Source organism: Bos javanicus, chromosome 29 (genome assembly GCF_032452875.1).
Source record: "Bos javanicus breed banteng chromosome 29, ARS-OSU_banteng_1.0, whole genome shotgun sequence".
NCBI classification, from domain to species: Eukaryota; Metazoa; Chordata; class Mammalia; order Artiodactyla; family Bovidae; genus Bos; species Bos javanicus.
The window spans coordinates 11,644,296-11,671,580 of NC_083896.1; the positions used below are offsets into that span (position 1 = coordinate 11,644,296).

General features: G+C 38.1%; 1 protein-coding gene across 15 annotated transcripts in view; it reads left to right on the forward strand.

Moving 5' to 3' along the window:
* DLG2 (discs large MAGUK scaffold protein 2) overlaps window positions 1–27,285 on the forward strand; it is a 2,330,119-nt gene that overhangs the window by 1,512,776 nt on the left and 790,058 nt on the right. For all 15 annotated transcript variants that reach the window (XM_061406089.1, XM_061406091.1, XM_061406093.1 and 12 more), the window contains one exon: window positions 22,661–22,711. In XM_061406089.1, coding sequence (XP_061262073.1) covers window positions 22,661–22,711 — 51 coding nt within the window. The remainder of the gene's footprint in view (window positions 1–22,660; window positions 22,712–27,285) is intronic.

Sequence of the window (27,285 nt, forward strand, 5' to 3'; positions counted from 1 at the left end):
TACTGGAGTGGGTTGCCATACCGTCCTCCAGGCGATCTTCCCGACCCTGGGATCGAACTCATGTCTCTTACGTCTCTTTCATTGACAGGCGGGTTCTTTACCACCTGGGAAGCTCCTAGATAATCACAGATCTCCCAGCAAGGAGTCCCTGGTGGGCTTCCAAAGAGCCCAGACAGTTTTAATTTCATAGACTGTACTAGCCCACTTTCTTTTCTGAAAGAGGCACGTTCATGTTCTAAAAACATTAAAGTGTCTGAAAATTACAACCATAAATTACTTTAGCAAAATTATGTATGTGCCTTACAAGCATGGTTTGAGTTGGCTTCTGGTTCCAAATCTAACTAGGTAACAATGCAATATATCAAATTAGATCCATTTTGGAAAATACAAACCTACACTTTGCTCCATTTTCTAGTCGTGGTAAACTCTTTGTAGTCCAAACAGTTTATCAGATACTTTCTCTTTGTTTTCTCTTGGTGTTTATATTGTTTTTGTTGTTCAGTCACTAAGTCGTATCTGACTCTGTGACCCCATTTGTCTGTAGCACACCAGGCTCCTCTGTCCTCCACTATTTCCTGGAGTTTGCTCAAATTTATATCCATTGAGTGAAGGATGCTATCTAACCATCTCATCCTCTGCCCGCCCCCTTCTCTTTTTTGCCTTCAGTCTTTCCCCACCTCAGGGTCTTTTCCAATGAGTCCGCTCTTCACAGCAGGTGGCCAAAGTATTGGAGCTTCAGCTTCAGCATTGGTCCTTCCAGTAAATATCCGGGGTTGATTTCCTTTAGGATTGACTGGTTTGATCTCCTTGCAGTCCGGGGAACTCTCAAGGGTGTTCTTCAGCACTAGAAGTTTAAAACATCAATTCTTCGGCACTCAGCCTTCCTTATGGTCCAACTCTCACATCCATACATGACTGCTGGCTACATGATGACATGACTTATGGACATGGTGGTTATGTACTTTGAGCCATTTATCTAGAAATCTAGAGAATATTCATCTCCATTTTATTTTCTGTTCATCCTCCAAGACTGTGTAAGCATTGCAATCTGGGAAAAAAAAATTTCTTGGATACTTCCTTTGCTCCAGCCGAGGCTGTGCGTGTCATCTGCAGACTCCCACGGTGCCATCTGTCCACCTTTATCATGATACTTACGTTATGGTGCTGCTTGTATTTCACACTCGTCTTTTAAGATTTTTGAAAATTTAAGTCATAATACTTTAACATTGATCATTCATTGGTCCTAATATTAGCACTGACTCTGAACCTACATTGCTCAACATCTCCAGAATATGGTAGGAGCCTGAGACATATATGAGTGAATGAATAAGCAGATTTTATGAATGGGCTTCATTGCACATCCTACTATTCTTGGTTCCACTTTGAATGTGGTTGAAACATCAGTGACACTCAAAAATTTTTTAAGAGAGCACTTGAAAAAATTAAACTCTTAATTTTTAATCATTTTATGAATGATTACTGCAAGCACACTCAAGGCCTTGTTTCAGTGTGTCTTTTTCCCCCCTGATAATTCTGCTTTTTGGCTTAGGGGGCTGCTCCTTTAAGGGTGATTTTTAGCAAAAGAATAAACATGTCTTTGCCAGTACTTCCTTGATGGACAAGTAGGATGAGCAGGAGCATTGAAGGAGAGATGTGGCTTTGGGATTGCAATTTTGAACCCAGTTTGGTGGTGGGTTTTTTGTTTTGTTTTGTTTTGTTTTAAGGAGTGCATCTTGTTTTAAGTTTTTACTCCAATATTAGCTCAGTGGGAAAACATTTTCTTGCAAAACTGATGAAAATTTGTTGAAGTTCCCATATTTTCAGTGGGAATCCTGAACCAGGAATCAAAAACTATAAATGGCCACCCCAACTTCCTAACCTGTTCCCTGGACTTGGTCAAGGTACTTGACCTCTCTAAGCTTCAGTTGCTTCCTATATAAAGGGCTAAAATCCTTTCTTATTTCATAATAAGATAATGTGTGTGAGAACACCTTGAGACATTATTATGAAAGATGATTTATTACTTAAAATGTGTCTGAAAGAGAGGATTTAAAAATTTTAAAGTATATAACTGCTTTGTTTTTAACTCCAAGTGGCTTTCTCAAGAACCCAAAAACATTTTCCGGCTCTAGTTAACTAAATCAATCATTGGCCGGACAGTCTATTCTCATAAGAATAAACTGTTTGCATATTTGGATACTGGCGCGTTTATAGGACTCCACGTTTAAAATGACCGGAAACCAACAAAGTAATTGTATCCTAGTAAATTTGGGGAAGGCTGAATGCTGTGGACCTTCTGCTATGATTTTAGGCAGTAGTGGTTACCCTTTACAGTCTGCCTAGAGATCTCTTCTAAAGAATACATGCCATGTTGCCAAGGTAATTGACTTCATGTTGAGTACTTTAGTTTTTTATCTTATGTTTAAAGTGGTTTTATATATATATATATATATAAAACTAAGAGGATATCAGCTAATAGTTTGAAGTAGTCTGAAGGCCTTTACTGTGAACCTACGTTAAAGGTATCCATCACTGACTGTAGTGGATGAGCAGTGTAAAGTAATCACCAACAATGTGCACGTGGGCAGATTCTGCTGATGACATACCAAGTTGTTGTTACTTAGTCACCAAGTTGTATCTGACTCTCTAGCAACACCATGGACTATAGCCTGCCAGACTGCTCTGTCCATGGAATTCTCCAGGCAAGAATACTGCAATGGGTCGCAATTTCCTTTTCCAGGGGATCTTCCCAAACCAGAGGTCAAACCCACACCTCCTGCATTGGCAGGCATATTCTTTACCACGGAGTCACCAGTGAAGCCTGGAATACCAAGAATACTTAGCAAAAACAAGGGGAAAATTCCTTTAAAGTTAGATGTAGAAAAAATAGGTTATCGGTTTAAAATGTATTTTCTCTTTTGGTTTTAAGGTGCCTGAATTCCAAAACAACAATTGGGTGAAATAGTCCTTGGTCAGGTTTGATTCATAGCTCAAATAAGAGAGAGGAATCTTTTATTCCTTGTGATGACAAGCGATAAAATGCATACAAGTATACCGCCTCTGAATCTTTCTAAGCCCCTTGATTTCAAAGAAAATTGACAAACCACCCTCAAGAGGCCTTTAGAACTGAATGCATGCTCTGAAAATGGGAACTGCATTTTATCTGTCTTCTTTTGTAAGCCTAGATAGCTGGAAAAGTATTAAAAGATAATTAATATAGTAGGAATATACCAGCTCAGTTCTTACCAAATTTTTAACTAAGAAAGAATGCTCTCATTTTATCACATTGTTTCAGCTGAAAATATAGGCATCTTAAGATATGTGTGTAATATATTGTAATTTTATATGGATATATGCATATATACACATATATGTATAAATCTCCAAGGATATTTACAGGTCTTTAAACCTCAGTTTCAAATGAAGTAAATGCTTTTTGCAGGTCTTTAAACCTCAATTTCAAGTGAAATAAATGCCCATAGCACTCACCATATTTCTGTCTATTTACAAGGATAAAAGCAAGTTGAAATAACAGTGGTACTTAATTCTTTTCAGAAAAGTATTTCTCAATAATTACTGTTCATACTTACAGCTCTGTTACTAGCAGGTAATTTTAGCTCCCAATCACTTACTTAAGCTTATTTATTTCTGTTTCGAAAGTAATTTTCCAGCCTTAATGCAATTCAGCATAGCACTGCTATTTTAATGAAGCTGATGATGTTGGCAAATTGATTACATAAATCAACTGTTTACAAATTCATTCTCTATCGTTTTAATTTTATTTGGAGCCTGTAACTCCAACTGAGTATATAGGTAGAAATGGTGGTCTTAGACAGTATATATTTCCTATCTAACAGATATACAATTCTGCGAGCCCCTAAGGCAGATTTTAAAAACCTCTACAATTGCTCCCAATCTGAAAGGTTTGGATCTGACAAAATTCAGTTTAACATATATTTATTTGAATACCCACTGTGTACCAGATGCTCTGCTAGGTATTGTGTACAGAAAGATGAATAAGAAATGACTCCTGCCCTTGGGGGGGTCTGGAAGTCTAATGGACTAGGGAAATAGACAGACAATTGCAATGTAATATAATTATAATAAGTGCTATGAAGATAACAATGATACAGATTCAAATAATAGTAGAGGATTTTTACATCCATGTTCATGAGAGGTATTGGTTTGTACTTTTCTTGCCTAATACTGTCTTTTTCTGGTTTCTTGTTTAGAAAATACGTGTATTCAGGTTTTCTTTTTTTTTTTTTTATCAATTTTGGCAGATTGCCTTTCAAGGAAATGGTTCGTTTAGGTTAACAAAGTTGGGGGTATAGAGTTTTTCATAATATTCCTCTATTATCCTTTAATGTCCGTGGGATCTGTACTGATGTGCCCTCTTTCCTTTCTGGTAGTAATTTGTATCACCTCTCATTTTTTTTCTTATTTAGGCTGGCTTGGTGTTTGTTGATTTTATTGATCTTTTCAGGGAACTCTTTTACTTCTGTTGATTTTCTCTATTGATTTCCTTTATTCAATTTCATTTTCTGCTTTTTTTTTTCTTTCTTGTCTTTGCTTGCTTTGCATTTGATCCACTTCCCTTTATCCAGTTTTCTAAGGTTTTTTCCAGTCATTCACCTCTTCATCAGGTAGACAAAGTATTGGAGCATCAGTCCTTCCAATGAATATTCAGGGTTGATTTCCTTTAGGACTGACTGGTTTGATGTCCTTGCTGGCCAAGGGACTTTCAAGAGTCTTCTCCAACACCACAATTTGAAAGCATCAGTTCTTTGGCAGTCAACCTTCTTTATGGTCCAACTCTCACATCCATATATGACTATTGGAAAAATCATAGCTTTCACTATATGGACCTTTGTCAGCAAAGTGATATCTCTGCTTTTTAATACATTGTCTAGGTTTGTCATAGCTTTCCTTTCAGTGAGTAAGCATCCTTTAATTTCATGGCTGTAGTCCCTCTCTGCAGTGACTTTGGAGCCCACGAAAAGAAAATGTCATGGCTTCCACTTCTTCCCCTTCTATTTGCCATGAAGTGATGGTACCAGATGCCATGATCTTTGCTTTTTCAATATTGAGTTTTAAGCCAGCTTTTTCACTGTCTTCCTTCACCTTCATCAAGAGGCTCTTTAGTTCCTCTTTGCTTTCTGTCATTAGAGTGGTATCATCTGAATATCTGAGGCTGCTGATATTTCGCCTGGCAATTTTGATTCCAGCTTGTGATTCATCCAACCTGGCATTTTGCATAGTGTACTCTGCATAGAAGTTAATGAGCAGGGCGACTACACACAGCCTTGACATACTCCTTTCCCAATTTTGAACCAGTCCAGTGTTCCATGTTCAGTTTTAACTCTTTGTTCTTGACTCTCATACAGGTTTCTCATGAGACAGGTATGGTGGTCTGGTGTTCCCATCTCTTTGAGAATTTTCCACTTTGTTCTGATCCACACAAAGGCTTTAGCATAGTCAATGGAGCAGAAGTAGATGTTTTTGTGGAATTCCCTTGCTTTCTCTATGATCTAACAGATTTTGGCAATTTGACCTCTGTTTCCTCTGCCTTTTCTAAATCCGGCTTGTACATGAGGAAGTTCTTGGTTCACGTGCATCCAATTAATCTTGTTAAGTTGTATTTTTATTTTCAATTTGTTTCAAATATTTTAAAATTTCTCTTGAGACTTTTGGTTTCCCCGTTTTGTTTAGAAGTGTGTTGTTTAATGCCCAAGTATTTTAGGATTTTTCCATTTATACTTCTGGTTTTGATTTCTAATTTAATTCCATTGTGGTCTAAGAGCAGACACTGTATGATTTCTACTTTTAAAAAAAAAATTTAAGGTGTGATTTATGGCCCATAAAGTAGTTTACATTGGTAAATGTTCCATGTGAGCTTGAGAAGCATGTATAATCTGCTGTTGCTGTGTGAAGTAGTCTACAGATGTTAATTGTATCCAGTTGATTAATAGTGCTGTTGAGTTCAACTATGTCCTTGCTGATTTTGTGTCTGCTGAATGGTGCATTTCTGATAGAGGGGTGTGAAAGTCTCCAACTGAAATAGTGGATTCATTTCTTTCTCCTTGAATTCTTATCCCTTTTCCCCTCACTGTTGCTAGGGGCACACCCACTAAAGATTGTTAAGAACTGCCTAGTGTACTAATTTCTTTATAATTGTTTAATGCACTTCATTATCCCTGATAATTTTCCTTGTTCCGAAATCCTCTCTAACTTCATATAACTACTGTCAGTTTCCTATGATTAGTGTTAGCAGGGTATAGTTTATCATTGCTTTACATATGGGCTTCCCTCATGGTTTAAATGGTAAAGAATCTGCCTGCAATGCAGGAGACCTGGGTTCAATCCCTGGGTCAGGAAGATCCCCTGGAGAAGGGAATGGCAACCCACTCCAGTGTCCTTGCCTGGAGGATCCCATGGATTGAGGAGCCTGGCAGGCTTCAGTCCATGGGTCACAAAGAGTTGGACACAACTAAGCAACTAACACTTTCACTTTCTTTCACTTTATTTATATTCACTTTCTTTCACTTTATATATTTAATATAATCTTCCAGGTGGTGCAGTGGGAAGCACTGCCTGCCAATGCAAGAGACAGAAGAGACATGGACTTGTTCACTGTGTTGTTGTTGTATGTACTTACACACACATAAAAATGCAGAGTTGAATATACTGTTGATGTTACTATTTTGAATAGTTATCTGTTAGGTCAATTAAGAATAATAAAAATAAAGTGAGTTTAGTTATTTGTTTTATTTATTTAGGCTCTAATACACTTTCTTTATGTAGATCATTTTCCTGACCTGTATCATTTACCTTCACACTGAAGAACTTCTTTTAACATTTCTTGCAAAGCAGGTCTGGGGATGCGTTTCTTCAATTTTTCGTTTTTGTCTGAGAAACTCTTTATTTCTCTTTCACTTTTGAAGGATAATTCTCTACAGAGTATGGAATTCTTGGGGTGTGTGTGTGTGTGTGTGTTTCCTCTCTCTGTTTAAAATATTTAACTCCATTCTCTTCTTGTTTGCATTGTTTGTGAGGAGAAATCAAATATAATTAATTTTGCTCTTATGTAGGTAAGGTGCTTTTTTCCCTCTAGCTTCTTTCAAAATTTGTTTTTTTATCTTTGACTTTCTAAAGTTTGTATATGACATGCCTAGGTTTTTGTGTTATTCTCAGAACTTCCTCTGTCTGAGGTGTGATGTCTGACATTAATTTGGAAAAACTTCCCAGTCATTATTGCTTTTAATATTGTTTTTGTTCCTTTCCCTGTTTCTTCCTCTTCTGACATTGCATGTATGTTACATCTTTTTTAGGTGTCCCACAGTTTTTGCATATTCTGTTTGGTTGATTTTTTTTTTAGTCTTTTGTTGTTGTTTTCAGTTTTCAAGTTCATACTATTTTCAAACTTGGAGATACTTTCCTCAGTCATGCCCTGTCTACTAATGAACCCGCCAAAAAACATTCTCCATTTCAGCTACAGAGGCGTTTTTTTATCTCTAGCATTTATTTTTTTGGACATTTCCAAGAATTTTCATCTCTTACTTTTACATTATTCATCTGCTCTTGCATGATGTCTACTTTGTCCATTAAACCATTAAAAATATCAATTATTAAAAAAAATATCAATTATTTTTTAAAAAATTCCTGTTTTGATAATTCTGACATTCCTGTCATATCTGCCTCTGGTTAATAGTTGTTCAGTCTCTTCAAACTATGTGTTTTAACTTTTATTATGCTTTGTAATTTTTTTTATTGAAAAACATGATGTGCTGAGTAAAAGGAACTGAAGTAAATAAGCCTTTAATAATGCGGTGGTCAGGTAGCAAAGGGAAGGCATAGTGTTTTATATTCTTATGACTTAATTTCAGTCTTTTAGTAAGCTGCTGCCTCTGGGTTGTGAATGTCACCATCGCTTTTCAGTTTTTCCCCTTAGGCTACTGAGTGACTAGTGGGTGCTGAAGTTGGTCTTTCCCAGGTAGGTTAGGCAAAACCCTAGCAGGTTAGGCTTGGGTAAAATAGTTGTCATACCTGATTCTGATTCATACTTGGTAAATTAGATTATCCTGTGGGTAGAAATGTGTTTTAAATTCAAACAGTTTACAAATCTGTCTGAGATTTTATTTTATAATAGATTCTATTATGATTGCCCTGCATATGTTCATGCCCTCACATTCATCCTGAGATGCGTAGATGGCTAGGACCTTCTACAGTTTCTACTGCATCTATGGATGTCCTTGTACATGCACTCAATCTTCTGTCTGGCAAGGATCATTTGGAGCTATCAAGGCTTGCCATGATTTATTCAACAGATTTTCCTGTTATATTTCTAGCTAGTCTGGAGTCTCTGCATGTGTGTTAAGTTGCTTCAATCATATCCCACTCTTTGTTACTCTATGAACTGCAGCTTGCCAGGCTCCTCTGTCCATGGAATTCTCCATGGAAGAATACTGGAGTGGGTTGCCATGCCCTCCTCCAGGAACTGTCCCCAACCCAGGCATCGAAGCCATGTCTCTTCTGTCTCCTGAATTGGCATGCAGGGTCTTTACCACTCATGCCACCTGGGAAGCCCAGACAGTCTGTAGCTCTCACCAACCAATATCACTAGCTTAAGTTACTATGGTGTTTACTTTTCTAGTATTTACCCCCAAAATCACTGTTGTTCTTTGACAGCATGCCTGATTATGAGATTTTCCATATGCTGCTCCAAAGAAGTTGGTTTCCTGTGACAGCAAACTTCTAGTTTTCATAGATTTTCCTGCCCTTGTAGAACTATTGCACCCACAGAATTTGGGGGAGGAAATGTATAAGAGTAGTCCTAGTCTAGAACATCAGATTTCCACTGTTGCTAACTCAGGTTCCTGAATCAAAGGTGTTTTTTTTTTTTTTTTTAAATATATATGCCTTTAGTCAGTTCCCAGAGTCCAGAAATGGCTGTTTTTGGCAATTCTGTTTTTAAGTTGTCCTGGGGAGAGGATTTGCTGAGCACCTTTCTCTACCTTTCTGTAATAATGATGGATAGTATAATAGCAATAACATTTAGTATGTCTCAAGTATTTTACTTATTCTTTTCATTTATACTAATTCACTAATTCATTCAGCTCTTCACAACTCAATGAGATTAAGAACCCTGATTTACAGATGAGGGAACTGACACAGATATCTCACAGGTAGAAACTGGCAGAATCAAACTTGGGAGGAAATCTGGCTCTAAGTAACTTTATAATCTCTATATTTGATCAATTGGAGTATGTATAGTATGTATGCTTGAGCACTGTGCTATACTTCTTGGTTAATTTAAAATTCCAAGACACCTCTATTGAGGTAAATATAAATACTGTCTGATTTTACTGAGGAGGAACTGAGTCTATGTATCTTTCTAAAGTCACAAAACTAATAGTGGCCAATTTCAGGTTAGAATCCGTGTCTGATTGAATCTAAAGCCAGAAGCTTGTAGAAAACACATTCTACTTGTTGTTCAGTTGTTAAGTCATGTCTGACTCTTTGTGACCCCATGGACTGCAGCACGCCAGGCTCTCTTGTCCTTCACTGTCTCCTGAAGTTTGCTCAAACTCATGTTCATTGAGTCAGTGATGCCATCTAACCATCTCATCCTCTGTCACCCCCTTCTCCTCCTGCCTTTAATCTTTCCCAGCAGCAGGGTCTTTTCCAATGACTCCATTCTTCACATCAAGTGAACAAAGTATTGGAGCTTCAGTTTCAGCATCAGTCATTCCAATGAATATTCAGGGTTAATTTCCTTTAGGATTGACTGATTTGATCTCCTTGCAAATCAAGGGACTCTCAAGAGTTTTCTCCAGCCCCACAGTTTAAAAACATCAACTTCAGCACTCAGCTTTCTTTATGGTCCAACTCTCACACTCGTACTTGACTACTGGAAAAAACATAGCTTTGACTATACAGATCTTTGTCAGCAAAGAGACTGTGGAAAATTCTTAAAGAGATATCAGGCTATCTTACCTGTCTCCTGAGAAACCTTTATGTGGGCCAAGAAGCAACAGTTAGAACTGAACATGGAACAACTGACTGGTTCGGAATCGGGAAAGGAATACAACAAGACTCTGTGTTGCCACTCTGCTTATTTAACTTCTATGCAGAATATATCCTGCGAAATGCCGGGCTGGATGAATCACAAACTGAAATCAAGATGGCTGGGAGAAATAACCACTGAGCTATGCAGATGATACCACTCTAACTACAGAAAGTGAAGAGGAGCTAGACCTCCTCTTGGTGAGGGTGGAAGAAGAGAATAGGAAAAGCTGGCTTAAAACTCAACCTTAAAAAAAAAAAAAAAAAAAAAACTAAGATTATGGCATCTAGACTCTTTGTGACCCCAAGGACTATACAGTCTATGGAATTCTCTAGGCCAGAATACTGGAGTAGGTATTCTTCTCCAGGGGATCTTCCCAACCCAGGGATCGAACCCAGGCCTCCTGCACTGCAGGCAGATTCGGTAACAGCTGAGCCACAAGGGAAGCCCAAGAATACTGGAGTGAGCACCCTTTCCCTTCTCCAGTGGATCTTCCCCACTCAGGAATTTAACAGAGGTCTCCTGCACTGCAGGTGGATTCTTTACTAACTGAACCATCAGGGAAGCCCTAGGCCCATCACTTCATGACAAATATAAGGGGAAAAAGTGAAAGCAGTGACTGATTTTCTTTTCTAGGGCTCCAAAATCATTGTGGCCAGTGACTGCAGCCATGAAAGTAAAAGACACTTGTTCCTTGGAAGGGAAGCTGTGACAAACACAATCTACAGTCTGGGCAAAGGATCTACACAAATACTCTGTAGACACAGAGAAATGACATAAACCTAACCTAGCCTTTGTGCAAGAAGGGCTAGGGAAGGAAGGGCAGGGTTTATGGTAGCATTAGGTATCTGGAAAAGGAGAAGAATGGAGGTTTTTTGGAAGATAAGTAGTAATTACACAGAGAACACATGTCAAAAAAAGTCATCCTAATGTCATTAAGAAAAATGATAGTGTGGTAAAAATATGATTTAAATCCCTTCATAACTTCTCCCTTCCTACCAACTGCCTTCAATCCTTGGTGCTTCCCATCCAGGATTTACTGTCTGATTAATTAATATTTGTTTACTATGCTTAAGGTATTTATGGAATTTATTTATTTTAATGTAATTGGGGATTTATGTTCATACGCTTTTGAGTATTTTTGTTCCAAGAGGGAAAAAAAAAAAAAAAACCCAGCAGCAATAACCTTTGGTTAATCACGATACACTGTTTAGAGCTTATACTATCAGCTTCCAGTTACCACAGTGCTGGAATTTTTTAAAGCCCTGGGGATTGGACAGTCAAGGGTCCAGAGATAAAGAGATTAGGTATATCCAGTGTGCAGCCCAGCGTCCCTGTTGTGGCTAGCTGTTGTCAGCAGGAACTTCAGTATACATGTGGAAGTCGTTCTCTTTGGGACCCCAGGGACTATCCAGTCCATGGGATTCTCCAGGCCAGAGTACTAGAGTGGGTGGCCTTTCCCTTCTCCAGGGGATCTTCCCAACCCAGTGATCAAACCCAGGTCTCCCTCATTGCAGGTGGATTCTTTACCAGCTGAGCCACAAGGGAAGCCCATCTTCTAAACTCTAGGATCCAGTCTGGGAAGAATTGATACCAATGTAGGAACTTGAACTTTTAAATTTTTCGTTGAAAAATATATTATACTTTTTTGTTCAGATAGGTTTCTATTTGATCTAAGTTAATTGAATCTCACAGAGGAAAGAGGGTATCTCAAGTCCTCTGTGTGAATATTGAGCACAACTTAACATGTACCTACCATTTTCCCTCTGCCTCCAACACATGCGTGTGCCTGTACTAGTTTCTCTTTAGAAGAGTGAATAGGCAGGATTTAAATATGCCTACACAGACCTAGGGAAAACCTCAGAATAATTGTAGCTAGTATTTTTGAGGGTTCACTAGGTGCTAAACACTAAACTTTTACAAAGTTATATCATTCAGTGTTTATACAACCCAATAATTTAATTACCATCTATTTTGTAAATAAGAATGCCAAGGCTCAGAGAGGTTAAGTAATTCATTCAACATTTTATAACTAGAGTGTGAGAGAGTCGTGCTGTTAACCCAGACAGCTTGACTAGAATTCTAGCGTCTTCTCACCATAGTAAGTAATTGTCAACTCTCAGGTTGAAATGTGCAGAATTGCAGGATTGTTTAAGTTAAAACCAATTAAACATCGACAATTTCATATAATTCAGCCAGGTTATCTCTCACTTTTAGAGTGAAACCTATGTGTACAGCATAATGTAATGGAATCAGGGGTCCATTGGAATACAGGTCCATGGAATACAGTCCATGGGGTCGCAAAGAGTCGGACATGATTAGGACTAGATTCAGAGTCCTAAACCCCAAACTGAGCTATTTCAAGCAATTTGTCTATCATTTTTGGGCTATTTACTCATCTATAAGATTCAGATATTGATACTGACCCACCTAGAATTGATATGAGGAGCAAATAATAATGTATGTGAATATAGTATGTTAATTATTAATACTGTTGTTAGAATACTCTGAAGAAGGTTACATATAGACAACGTGAAACCTTCCAGGTTCCATATTTTATCAACTGGCTAGGTGGTGGGGCCAGGAACAGCATTCATACTCAGTCCCCTGTCATAATCCTAAGGTGCTTCGTGCCTGTGCTCAGTCACTAAGTCATATCTGACTCTGAGACCCCATAGACTGTAGCCAACCAGGCTCCTCTGTCCGTGGGATTTCCCAGGCAAGAGTATAGGAGTGGGTTGCCATTTCCTACTTCAGGAGATCCTACCGACCCAGGGATTGAACTTGCGTCTCCCGCATTAACACGCAAATTCTTTACTGATGAGCCATCTGGGAAGCCCCATAGTGCTCCAGGAAAGGTGAAATAACATAAAACAACAGAATGCTCTCCCTTAGCATCTGATCCAGAGAAATCGATCTGACCTTTTAGTTTGTTTGTTTTATAATGAGTAAACCAAAGCATTTTTTCAGAATCACAGAACTTAAAAAACTTCTTCATGTGATCTTGATGAAAGAGCAGATAAATTAGCAGAGTGATAAAGTGCTGTAGTTCTTTTCCAAGGTTGTGAAGATACTGATGTACTTTTGAAATCAGATTAAAAGAAATCACATGAACTAGTAAAGAAGGCAGGGAGAGTCACTCAACAAATATTTGTTGGTCGATGGATTGATGTTGAAGCATGCTGAAACTGTGACTTATATTCAGATGAAAAAGGGAGACAGCTTAGTGTTAGCAAGCTTTGAAGTAAAATGATTAGAGAGAAAGCAAGTTCATTCCTTTGCAAACTGACAATGGTAAGTAGGACTTTTGAATACAAAGAGATTTTAAAAGATCCATGGCAAAAAAAAAAAAAAGCTCTTAACATAAGGTGCAATTGATTTATTTCTTTAATAACTATTTATGAAATGACTACTGTGGGCAAGTCAGTATGATAGGTGACACAAGAGAAAAAAAATCTAAAATACAGTGTTTCATCTGAACCGGAGGACAGTGTACCAGGAAAGATAAGGCACAATGTGAGGAGCTGAACTATAAGGAAGACCACAGGTACAGTGAGAGAAAGAGGTCTGGATGACCAGGGAGAAAGACCAGTGGTTTAACATTAAAATTCCCTTCAATTCAAGCTCTAGATACATCCCATTCTTTCCTCTCTCCTTAGAGCCACTCCTTCTTTAATCTTCTTCCACAAGTTTGGATTGAGCATATGCTTCCCATTACTAAGTGATGAGAAAGATGAACAAGATGGTCCCAATTTATGTTACCTATGACTATGTTCAGGCTTCCCTGTTGGCTCAGACTGTAAAGAATCTGTCTGCCATGCGGGAGACCCAGGTTCGACCCCTGGGTCAGGAAGATGCCCTGGAGAAGGGAATGGTAATCCACTCCAGTATTCTTGCCTGGAGAATTCCTTGGACAGAGGAATACAGTCCATGGGGTCGCAAAGAGTCGGACACGACTGACCGACTAACACTTTCACTTTCCCTTTATGACTGTATAACCTTGGAGAAGTTGCTTAGCTTAGAACCCTGGTTTTCTCAATAGTAAAATTAACATTAAAATGTCTAGCCCCCAGGATTTGTTTTATTTGATTATTAGATCAACTTATCATAGTGCCTAGCATATATTAGATACTTAAGAAAAGAAGCAGTAGTAGTACTAATACTAGTAGTAATAGTAGTATCATTATTGCTACTAGCATGGGGAAGATGATTTAGAGAATAGAGTAGTGATTTCCAGAAGATTGATAAGAAAAATTGTTTGACTTTATAGAAGAGACAGCCTTTGACTGACATAAATGGAAGCGTCCCATGTCCCCAAATAGAATCCAGCTCTATGGCCAGGGATAGAACCCACGTCTCCTGCAATGGCAGGCAGACTCTCTACCACTGTACCACCTGGGAAGTCCCTTTATGGTAGAGTGTATGACATTAATAAAGATACCAAAGAGAGGAGGTATTTTATTTAAGTTCAGTTACTTAGCTAGAAAATGATTTTGAAGATAAGATCTAAGATCTGTAGCTAGACAAGTAGGTCGGGGATAGCTGGTGGATAGTCTGGAATGTTCTTTAAAGGTAAAGAAAAATTAAAGCTACTCATGCAGTAAAATAACATGGGAGTGCAATTGTACATTAGTTTGAACATTCTTTGGCATTACCTTTCTTGGGATTGGAATGAAAATTGACCTTTTCCAGTCCTGTGGCCACTGCTGAGTTTTCCAAATTTGCTGGCATATTGAGTGAAGCACTTGCAAAGCATCATCTTTTAGAATTTGAAATAGCTCACCTGAAATTTCATCACCTCCATTAGCTTTGTTCATAGTAATGCTTCCTAAGGCCCACTGGACTTCGCACTCCAGGATTTCTGGCTCTAGGTGAGTGAGCACACCATCGTGGTTATCCTGATCATTAAGACATGTTATGTATTCTAATTTTAACTTCTTATAATGTTGTATATTTGTAAACCAATCTCATTATAATTGAATAGTATTCCTGAGATAACCAGATACATGCCTTAGATCAAAATAGATGCTCACTAAAGTTTAACCAGAAATTTTTTTGCTTACTTCTATTCAAAGAAACAATATTAACACTTACACTAATGGGTATAATGCTTAGCAAAGATGAATTTCAATAGCTTATATAAGTGACAGAATTGGAATTTGGGACTTTTAGATTCCATCTTCTGAGCTTTTAATTTCTCTGTCATAATTCCTCTTAATATGAAGAGGAGATACAATTTTAGTGGAAACAGTCTAGAAGGAGGGACATTATTAAAGAAAGTAGTGGGCAGTTTGGTTGTGTGTGACAAACCTCCAGGCTTTGTTTAATGATGCTCTCATCCTGATTAGAGCTTCCATGCTGGTTTATTAACTATCACTTTCAGTACTTGTTTTTCATCCATTCAGCAGAGATATGTAAAGTTCAATGTGTTGGAAAAAAGGATGCAGATAATGAATATCAGCCTTCAGTTCTTTCTTTTGGATTGAGGGTAGAGCAAAACTCCCCCTTTTTTTCCTTTTTCAAAGATAAAGAGCTACCTTTTATTTCTACCGGTAGACTTGAGATCTTTAAGAAGAAATAGGGAAGGTGGTGAAGGTGGAGTCCTTGAGTGGAGCAAAGGAGAGCAGGTGATCCTGCAAGCTAGTCTCCCTCCTGATGCTGACAAGATCAAGGAGAAGGGACATGCGTGAAGTCCCTGGAGATTAGGGAGATTATTAGCTGGTAGGATTATGGGTTGTCGACTGGGATCTTTGGAATGGAGAATTAATAGAAAAGTCCTCAGTAAGCCCTTAAGTCAAGGTTGGGTGCACCTTGACCAAAGTGACAGGCAAAGTAAATATGATTTCAACAGTAGATGGAGAGGAAAGCCCTGATGTGAGAAGGTCAGAGCAGGGAGCAACCTCCGAGATCTTCCATCCGCATGAGAAAACTGAAGCACCACGACCTTGCCAGGGTTACCCAGCATGTTACACCACAGAAGCAAGACTGCAACACAGGTCTTAATGACTTCCAGACCAGTGTTTTCCCTCACAGAGCATTCTGAAGAAGTGGTTCCCGCTGTTCCCTATGTCCTGATAGGCTCATCTCTTTCCTTCCCATTCTGATGGACATCTGCCTCTGAACACGTTTGGTTCATACCATCTCCTCTATGAAACCCTTTTTGACAACCTCTAGGTACAATCACACATCCCTTCCTTTATGTTGTCTCTGCAGCTGCTGTAATCACAGGCATTAGCACAGCAGTCATATTACTTTGTTGCCTATTATCATTCATTAGTCTCCCTCTGCTAGACTGAGTTATTTGAGGGCAGGAGTCATATGTCATTCATACCTCTCTCTCCAGGGCTTATACCTAGCACATGGTAGGTTCGCAATAACTGTTAGATCATGCTTTAATTCATATATTCAGTATATAAATTAGAACTTACCAATGCTTCCCTGCTGGCTCAGATGGCAAAGAATCCACCTGCCAGTGCAGGAAATGCAGGTTCTATCCCTGGGTCAGGAAGACCCAGGGAATGGCTATCTACTCTAATATTCTTGCCTGGAGAATCCCATGGACAGAGGAGCCTGGCAGGGTACAGTCCATGGGGTCACACAGAGTCAGACATGACTGAGCGACTACCACTTACCACTTCATTCATGTGTATAAAAACTGTCCCAAGATGGAAGAAGCCATATTTCATAGGAAGAGACTGCAGTTATTAGGAGCTGCCTAATGGAGAAGAATTCAGTAACAATGCAATTTTTAGAGTTCTCCCGTGACTTGGTTCTAAAGATTCTTCCAGAAACATACTATGAAGAAGGCATGGTGCCAGAAGCTACAGGGGTATAAAAAAAAAAAAAAAGAGAGAGTAAAATAAAGTCTTATATCCCTAAGAAGATGGGAATATAAAGGATGCAATGAGATCAGCCTTGGGAAAGTGAATGCCAGTAACAGAGCAACATGATGGTCAAACTGGGCAAGAGAATATTAAAAAGAAAACACAGAGACTTCCTTGGGAGCCCAGTGGCTAAGACTCCAAACTCCCAATGCAGGGGTCCAGGTTCCAATCCCTGGTCAGAGAACTAGATCCCAAATGCCACAACTAAGAGTCTGCATGCTACAACTAAAGACCGCTCATGCCACATGGAAGATCAAAGATCCCCTGTGCCACAATGAAAGAGAACGAGAGAAAAATGAGTAAATATTCAGTATTTGATCAAATAAATTTTGTGACCCTGCAGACTGTTAATCCAAAACTCATTAGAATAGCTCTCACTACTGAATACCTACTATGTGCCAGGAGCTAAGATGTGTTCTCTCATTTATTCTTCTCAACAATTTCATAAAGATAATCATGTGCTATTGTAACTAAAATTTCTCTTTTTATTTTTAGACATTTTAATGGGTATATACTTATTGTTTTAACTTGCATACACATATAGCTGATTCACTTTGTTGTACAGCAGAAACTAACATGACATTGTAAAGCAGTTATATTTCAATCTTAAAAAATACATTTTTTAAAAGATACAGAAATGGCGTAAGTATATGGATAGATACTCTTTTTTTTTAAGCCAGTTGTCATAGATACCTTTAAACCAATGTTGAAATTCATCACTCAGCTTTATATGCTAAAAGTCAAAAGATTGAGATAAGTCTTATTTACTGTATTATAATCACTTATAATAATGGACAGAATTAGTCATTACTGTCATATTCTATACTACTAGGAATCAAATATATATACACAGCCAATGGTAAATGGATCTGTATAGCTCTTGCATGTGGCAACAGAGGGGCTGTGGCTCAAATTCACTTCCGTATTTTGTATATTAGATATCACACTTCTGTGAGGTTTTAATGTTTGTATGTGGCACCTCTATAAGGACTGTATGTTTCTTGAGAATAGGAATAATATACTAAAATCTTTATTTTCTCAGTGTCTCTCATATCACTTGGCACATCATGCAAGCTCAATACTTGCTCATTGGGTAGAATTGCTTTGTCCTAAAAAGCCAACACTTGGATATTCATGTTTCAGCACTTGTTTTAATATGTGATATGGGGATGTATAAAATTCATTCTTCTTACATTTTAGAATGCTGTTAGTTTTAATGAAATTACAATATAGACATGAACAAAAAATTCAAAGGAATCATTATTTAGGATTCCAGTTAAAGAACATTAAAACATGGACTAGTTCACGTGTCTTATTCATGAAAAACCTCTTTTCAGGAAATAAAAATAGATCTCAAATCAAATTATATTATCACCCAGACAGGTGGTTACTATAGCACTGAAGGGAAATAAAAAGGAAAAAGCAGTGAAATTAGCTAAAGACTGTTAGGGAGAGAAAAACATATATAAAGTACTCAAAGTTTATGAAATTAGAATTTTAAATACCAAGTTTGAATTTGAATAGGTTATGCTCTTGTCTTAACTTCCATTTGAGGCCAGGAAGGCTAAATGCTCAGAATAGGACAGGACAATATGTAGCATCAATTTGATTTTCCAGCCACCATGGAAACCTAGCAGCTGACACTCCATAACCATTAGGTTCAGAAAAATCAAGTATCTGAACAAAAACATATTTCAAAACTGGGAAGTTCCATCTACTTTACTGACCCTCCATGTCTAGAAAGCTGCCGATCCTCTCACTTCTCCAGGTGGAGAGACGATGCTGGGTGATGGTCAGAGCCAGATCTGAGTTAACTGGAACCATCTCCATGCAGCTGTACAGGCTGCAAACCACCAGTAGCATAAAACATTACCAGGGTGCTTAAACCTCACAGGAGATATTGTTAGTCAAGAAAAAAATTGTATTTGGCAGTATTTTTCAGTGTTGTTTAGCTGCCCACTCATGTCTGACTCTTTTGTGACTCCATGGATTGAGATTTTCCAGGCAAGAATACTGGAGGAGGTTGCCATTTTCCTTCTCCAGGGACTCTTCCTGACCTAGGGATCAAACCAGGCTCCTGCCCGCATCTCCTGCATTGCAGGGGGATTCTTTACTGCTGAGCTGCCGGGGAAGCCAAAATTGAATGCACATTCAGTCTCATCCAACTCTTTGAAACCTCATGGAAGGTAGACTGCCAGGCTCTGTCCATGGAATTTTTCAGACAAGAATACTAGAGTGGGTTACCATGCCCTCCTCCATGGGATCTTCCAGACCCAAGGACTGAACCCATATCTCTTGAATCTCCTGTGTTGGCAGACATCTTTGCCACTGCACCACTTGGGAAGCCCCCTTTTTAAAAAAAAATAATAATTTTATTTATTTTTGGCTGTCTGGGTCTTTGTTGCTACATGGGCTTTTCTCCAGCTCTGAGCTGGAACTATTCTATAGTTGCAGTGTGCTGGCTTCAATAGTTAGAGCTTAGTAGTTGTGGCTCCCGGACTCTAGAGCATAGGCTCAGTACTTGTGGTGCAGGGGCTTAGTTGCTCCTCAGCATGTTGGGATCTTCCTGGACCAGAAATCAAACCAGAGTCTCCTTCATTGGCAGGCTGATTCTTTACCACTGAACCACAAGGGAAGCCCCAAAGCCTGTTTTTTGTTTGTTTGTTTGTTTGTTTTTAAATTAAATGGCATATATTGTTAAACTAATTGGAAGTAGAGTGAGACCATCAAGGCAAGTTGAGACAATAGATTGTCTATAAATCCCCCAGAAGATGATGGGAGGCCCTTCATGACAGTTTTTCTTGGTTTTTCACAGTAAGAATACACAAAATTATGGCTTGGAGGGAATTACTATTCATACCTTTTGGCTCTTTACCACTCAGTAAGTAACTATTCCTCTAAGCAAATGTGAACAAAAAGTATTTAAAGACTACTGAACTGGTATACTCCTCTGAAAAGTTATTTTTGCTGCTTGTGCTCAGTTGCTCAGTCGTGTACAACTCTGTGACCCTGTAGACTGTAGTCTGTCCATGGAATTTTCTAGGCACGAATACTGGAGAGGGTTGCCATTTCCTTTTCCAGGGGATCTTCCTGACCCAGGGATCAAACCTGTGTCTCTTGCACCTCCTACATTGAAAAGTGGATTCTTTACCACTAGCTCGACCTGGAAAGCTACTAAATGTTCACAAATGTCACAGCCCACTTTTATAACACTTATGTTTATTTTATTTTTTGGGGGTATAAATTTTGATATATATTTTTTAAATTTTATTTTATTTTTAAACTTTACAATATTGTATTGGTTTTGCCAAATATTGAAATGAATCAAATGGAAGTATTCTTAGTTCTTTCTATTTCATTCTTTCCCCTGAGGTCTTTGCCAAGGATCAGTGTAGGATTTCTTTTCTTAGGGGCCCTTAGGCGGTGTAGATCATGCTCTCTTAGTGATGAACAGTAAACTCTAGAACCTCTTAAATATCTTTCCTGTTATTCCGTGTTTTAAATGCTCCTCAAGTAAAGCTTGAAATATTGTCTCACCTATGCCAAAATCCTTTCACTCCTTTATAATTTCACTAGATCCAGTTGTAGTCATGGAATATTTTCTTTTAAAAGGACGGTTACATCCCCACCTGGACGTCATCTTCCCTTCCTATAAAGAGATCCTGGATACTATTGAATTAGGCAAATGGCTTTTTTTTCTTGGGTTGAAAACTAAAGACCCATGGAGTAAATGTAAAGCCATCAATAGTTCATGTAGCTGTCTGGGGAACTTTTGAATACAAACTTGGATATGTATAAATAATGCTTCTAGGATTTATAATTCAGCATGTATGATCATACAAATGTTAAGGAAGGATTTTGGTAGACCCCAACTATGCAATGTATGTCACTAAAGTATTCTTATCTTGTAAGCACTTCCTAACAAAATTTTCTCCTCTGATATTTATTATCATAGGCTTGTTGTTTTCTTCTCTTTGAAGTTTTCTTTCTTTTTTCCCCACTGCAGTTTGCAGCACTTTAATAGTGTGAAGGGCTCCACTCTAGAGAGCACTGAAGCGAAGAAAAGCTTCATGGAGCCATACTGTGAGAATTAAAACACATTACATTAACTCAGCCTTCCCTTTCTGACTTCCTCTGTCAACTAAAAACAGTTTTGAAAAACAAAAAAGACCAAAAAAAGAATTAATATGGGAACACAGAGGGAGTTTGAGTTTTGATTTTTTCATGTGAAAAATAAAATTTAAAAAACTGTTAAGTCGCTAAAGCTTAGTTCTAACATCTTCAAGTTCTCTTCCCTGAGTCGTTAAGTTGCTGAAGCCCAGAAAATCAAATTTGGTTTAGGGCTGTTTGATAATGTAGTAACACAATAAAATGTGATTCACCAATTAGCTCATATAATTAGAAAATCAAAAACATGCTCTAAGTGTCTGGTGGACACATATAAGTAAAGTCTATTGTTCTTTATATTTGCTGATTATAGTTATGATTATACCTTCAGTTAATGATACCATATTCAAATTCCTTAAGGAAGAGAACCTACAAATGCCTGTGTTTATAAATCAGGTAAATAATTTACTTAGTTCAGTCATTCATCCATTCACTTTTTTTCCCTTCATTATTTCTTTTTTGTCAGGCTCCATTAGTTAATGCGGCTGCCTGGTCCTTGCCTCCATAAAGCTCTTAATATGCAAGAACTGTGTTTAAATTCTTATAAAGAAGGGACAGTAAAGTAAAATTAGAATTTTATAAAAATCATGGATTTTTACTTGAAAATTAGTTTTTTCTCACGGATTTCTAAATGTTAATAATGTTGTTGAGACATATTCTAACAACAACAACGACAACAATAGCCAATTCAAGAATTTCCTTGCTCAGAAATTTTGCCTGGCTGAGAAGGATCTGTGATAGATAAAAGTGAGAATTTAATATTTGTTAGATTATTTTAAAGTAGCTCTTCATATGTTCTGTATTCATGTCACTTGAAATCTAAGTCATATGTTCTGTGTTGCCTGACTATATTTAAAATGTGTTTCTCTCTCTAAGTTCAAATCAATTTAAGGGTTGGTTGGATGGTTAAAATGGTTTCTCACTAGGAATTTCAAGCATGTCCTGGTTTGTTCTTTTCTCATTGCTACTGAAGCTATGGTTACATGGGTCAGGGCTTCTCAACAAATATAGCAGGAGGATAATGGGGATAAATTACCTGAGCTTGAACCAATAAAGAGAAGGCATTCTTTATCTAACACAGTCATTCTTAATGCTGTTTTACAGCAAAAAATGTAATATGGTTGTGTTGCCCTTTCCACTGATTTTTAAGGTCATATTTTAGAGTCTATCCATAGAAAAATTGAAAGATATTATGAAAAACATTTCCCTTGTAATTGTAACAATGCCCCTAGATGGCTTTCTCTTTGTAAACTCACAGTACATATTTTGTGCTGTTTTCTCTCTCCCAAACAACAAGAAATTTTAAATTAAATACAATGAAGGTTTTTTTGTTGTTTTGTTTTGTTTGTAGAGTCTCAGTCATATTTCAGAACACCTTAGACTGTATTTCATTTGAAAGAGAACATTCGGTCACAAACATCAATAGAGTGTGGTTTATTCATAGCCAGGATGCAATTTAACCCCCTAATGTTATTTAAAATGCAGCTCTCTCCTCCTCAAAATGTATTTAATAGTTTTCTTTATTTTTTTTCCCTATTTACAGGTCAATGGGACAGAAATTGAATATGAGTTTGAAGAAATTACATTGGAGAGGGTAAGAAAAAATCCAATAATCCAAAACCCTAATCTTGCATTCCACATTCTGCTTTCTAATGGGTTGTCTTGGGGAAATGTGCAAATGTGTATTATACACACACTCACAATGAAAATATTAATGAAGTGTTTGCAGTGGAAGGCATGGAGACAAACCGACCAACCCACCAGAACTTTGATTAAGTGTACTGCATGGCTAGGGTTTGGAAAAATGAATAGGGAAAGCCAAGTATTCAGTGAGCTTGTGTGATGTGAAAGTGAAAATGTTAGTTGCTCAGTCGTGTCTGATTCTTTGTGACCCCATGGACTCCTCTGTCCATGGGATTTCCCAGGCAAGAATACTAGAGTGGGTTGCCATTCCATTCTCCAGGGGATCTTCCTGACCTAGGGATCAATACTTTTTTCCTATTGTTTTCATTATTAATCTTTTGCTATACATTTTAAGGTATGTTATACTGTATTTTCATTTACGTGATATTAATATGATCTTCTTAACTACCATTACCATGCTTTTTCTTTCTTTTTTTTCCCCTTAGTTTAAAATAATATGTGATGGATTTTAAAACCTCCCTCATAGAGGAAAAAAAAGCAACCCTGCAGAGTTCTGAAAACACGTTGTTCAGGCCTTGGCAAAGATTTGAAAAATTAGGGAAATTTTGTGTACCTAAGCCTAAAATATAAAGGCGTTTTAGAGAAGAATAAGAAAAAGGCCAAAGACTGCCTAGAAAAAGGCCAAAGAACTCCTAGAAAAAGGCCAAAGAATGCCTAGAAAAAGGCGACTGAAAGGTATTAACAGGACATTCATCAAAAAAGAAAAGGCCAGTAGCATCCAGAACCTTGCTCAGCCTTACTATTAAACAAACAATGGTACTAAACAGTTTTTCTCAACCCAATTGGCAAAACATTTAAAAGAAAGATTAATATTTGCTGCCATTGAGTGGGCCTGGAAATTGGAGCAGCCATTTGTTGTTGCTGCGTCACTCAGTCACGTTTGATTTTTGCCACCTCGTGGACTGCAGCACGCCAGGCTTCTCTGTCCTTGACTGTTTCCTGGAATTTGATCAGACTTATGTCCATTAAGTTGATGATGCCATCCAACCATCTCATCCTGTGTCTCCCCCTTCTGTTGCCCTCAGTCTTTCCCAGCATCATTTCCAATGAGTTGACTCTTTGCATCAAGTGGCCAAAGTATTGGAGCTTCAGCAACAGTCCTTCCAGTGAATATTCAGGACTGATTTCCTTTAGGATGGCCTGGTTGGATCTGCTTGCAGTCTAAGGGACTCTAAAGAGTCTTCTCCAGCACCACAGTTCAAAAGCATAAGTTATTCAGTGCTCAGCCTTCTTTCTGGTCCAACTCTCATAGTCATACATGACTACTGGAAAAAAATCTTAGCTTTGACTAAATGAACCTTTGTTGGCTAAGTAATGTCTCTGCTTTTTAATATTTTGTCTAGGTTGTCATAGCTTTTCTTCCAAGAAACAAGTGTCTTTTAATTTCATGGCTATAGTAACCTCCACAGTGATTTTGGAGCCCAAGAAAATAAAGTCTGTCACTGTTTCCATTGTTTCCTCATCTATTTGCCATGAAGTGATGGAACTAGATGCCATGATCTTAATTATATGAATGTTGAGTTTTAAGCCAGCTTTTTCACTCTCCTCTTTCACCTTCATCTGTGTATGCATAATATACAATCATAATAAGGATACATACCAAAATGTTAAAAATTATTAACTCTTGTTAAGGATTTTGAGGTAATTGTTAGTTACTTCTTTTTGTCTAGATTTATTTTCTACACTTGCCATAATAAACATGCAGTGTGTGAGTGCTCAGACGCTCAGTCATGCCCAACTCTTTGTTACCCTTTGGACTGTAGCCCATCATGCTCCTCTGTCCATGGGATTTTTCAGGCAAGAATACTGGAGTAGATTGCAATTTCCTCCTCCAGGGAAATATGCAATATATTTACATTAAGAAATAAAAATGCAAGTATTTTTTTCTGTGCTTTCATCCAAGCATGAATTCAGACTCTAGATCTACATTTAAACTTATTTTTTTTTTTTCTTCTTCAGTTTACTAATTATTCAGTTTTATTAGTCAGGTAATTTCTTACTTCCAGCCTAATTTTTATTGTGAATGGCTTTAAAAGGAAATTTACATTAAAAGTTAAGTGTTTGACAGATGAGTTCTTTAAAACTTCCATTATGAACTTTGATAAATTATTTTAAAGGCATGCAAAATGGATAAAAGTGAGGTTTATGGAAAATCAACCCAAATGAGGAAAGAGAAGACATTTCTCCTAAATCACTAATCATCTGTCCAGAAATAGCTATATAAATTGTAGGAAAATGTGCAAAATCAAAGTGGGAGGCCTTTGCTTAAAAACCAGTAAGAATTAAAAGATGACAATAGCAGTGCCTTCTAAGCATAGGATCTCTTTCCACTACACAGATCTTACCCTTAGGAGGTCAACCTCTCGCCCCCCAAACCCTACACATATATACGTCTTGACTGTAACACCATTTAGTTACCCTGGTTTTATAGCTCAGAAATAGACGCCAGCAGTGATGTGAGGTAGAACATTCTCTATGAGTCAAACAGTGGTGGATTCTAGTGTGTGTCCACACTCACTTCATGAGCTTGCATGCCGTCTCACCTCCTTTACTTCCCGCCCGAAGGGTCTCAGTCGCAGTCTGAAGCTTATCCTTGCCCTTAGCTGTAGCCCTGCCAAGACCTCTCTGTCGAGCATCGCCTTCTCTGAGCACCTCCACCACCTCTGTGTCCTTATCATTTGTTCTAGTACACCTCCTCTCCCCACTGGGACCTTGAATCTGATTTCACTCACTTTCCTCCTCCCCTTGGCCTATGTTTCCTGGTCCATCTAATTTTCTGTCTTACACACTCAGCATTTTTCCTTCTCTCTCTTTTTTTTGTGGTCATCTCAGCCCTTATTAACCTACTGTGGTTAAACTTACACCTTCCTAATTACTCCATGCCAGCGCCTGAGCAACTAGACATGGCAAGAGAAGCACCTAGTCATCTCACTTTAAATTTATAACTGTTGGCTTCAAACGAACTCTCAAAACAACCAACCAGTTCTTAGCAATTTCTTTAGAAAAATCCTTTTCTCGGTCTCTGGGAAAATAGTTTCCTATCTCATTTCATCTCCTCAAATCTCAAACACCCCCTCCCTCGTCCTTGCTCTTAACTATTAATTTCTCTCCATATGTCCTTGAGAAAATCTAAGCCATCAAATGAAAACTGCCTTACTTCCTACCACCAGATTCACTAGTGTGCTCTCTTTGTTCCCTGATTGTTTCCAAGGCCAGCTCTTCGCTTGTAACCTGGACTCCATAACCTCTTGTCCATTTAAGGAATTTGCTTCTTGAGTTTTCTCCTCTCTCTCCTGTAATATCAGTTTCTCTCTTGCCCTTCTTTTTTTTTTTTTTCCTAGATAAATTTAATTTAGCGTGATGATAACTCTCATCTTAAAAAAAAATGTGTCCCAATGTTCCTCATCCATTATTGCCTCGTTGTTCTATTGAGCTTAACTGAAATCTAGGAAAACTGTCTGTCTGCATTAACTCCACTTTAGGACTTCCTTTTCTTATGTTAACCTATTCATGTTTTCATCCTCACAGTAGCTCTAAAACGGTCCCTGTCAAAGTTCCAGCAAGTTCCATCTTGCTCAGTACAAGCCTCAGTTCTCAGTCCTGCTTCTCAGCAGCGCTTGATGTGGCTGTCACTGCCTCATTCCTCAAAGGTGTTAATTTCTTGCCTCCCAGAACAAAGCACCCTCCTGTTTATTTACCATCTCATCGGTGCCCTTTCTCAGTCTCCTTGCTGGTTCTTCCTCTAAATGTAGGAACACTCCAGAAACCCAGTACCCAAATTTGATATATTCCTAACAGAATTCATGATTTCCCTGTACTTCCTGTCCTCAGGGCCTAAGCTGCTTCTCTCTTAATATTCGTCATCTGAACTCATTGACTCTATAATATTCCTTGTAATTCAGGCCAAAAATAATGTATCGAGAAGTCTTGTATAATTACTCTTTTTCCCTTGGTATCTGGCAAAAGTCTTACTGGTGCTACCGTAAAAATATATTTCAAAATCAGTCACATTTAGCACTCTGCTGACTCTTGGTCCAAATCAATATCACGCCATGCCTGGACCACAGTAATAGCTTCTGCTTCTGCCCATTCTTTTCCAGAAGGTAGCCAGAGTGATCTTTTTTGAAGTAGAAACCTGATCATACCACTTTTATTCCTAAAACCTTCCAAGAGGTGATAATTACACTCATTACCTATAAGGCTGTATATGATCTGACCTCTGCTTCTTTCCCCAACATTATGGCCTAACCTTCAACTCCTAGAACAGTTTACTCTGACCACACTGACTTTCTCATCATTCCTCAAATGCCAAGCTTTACCCACCTGAGGCATTTATATATGGTATTCTATGTGCCTGGGAAAATCTCCCCTCAGCTCTTTATAAGATTTGCTCATTTCATCATTGAAACATCAACTCAAATGTCTCCTTCTCGAAAAAATCTCCCCTTTGTACTCCATTGAAGT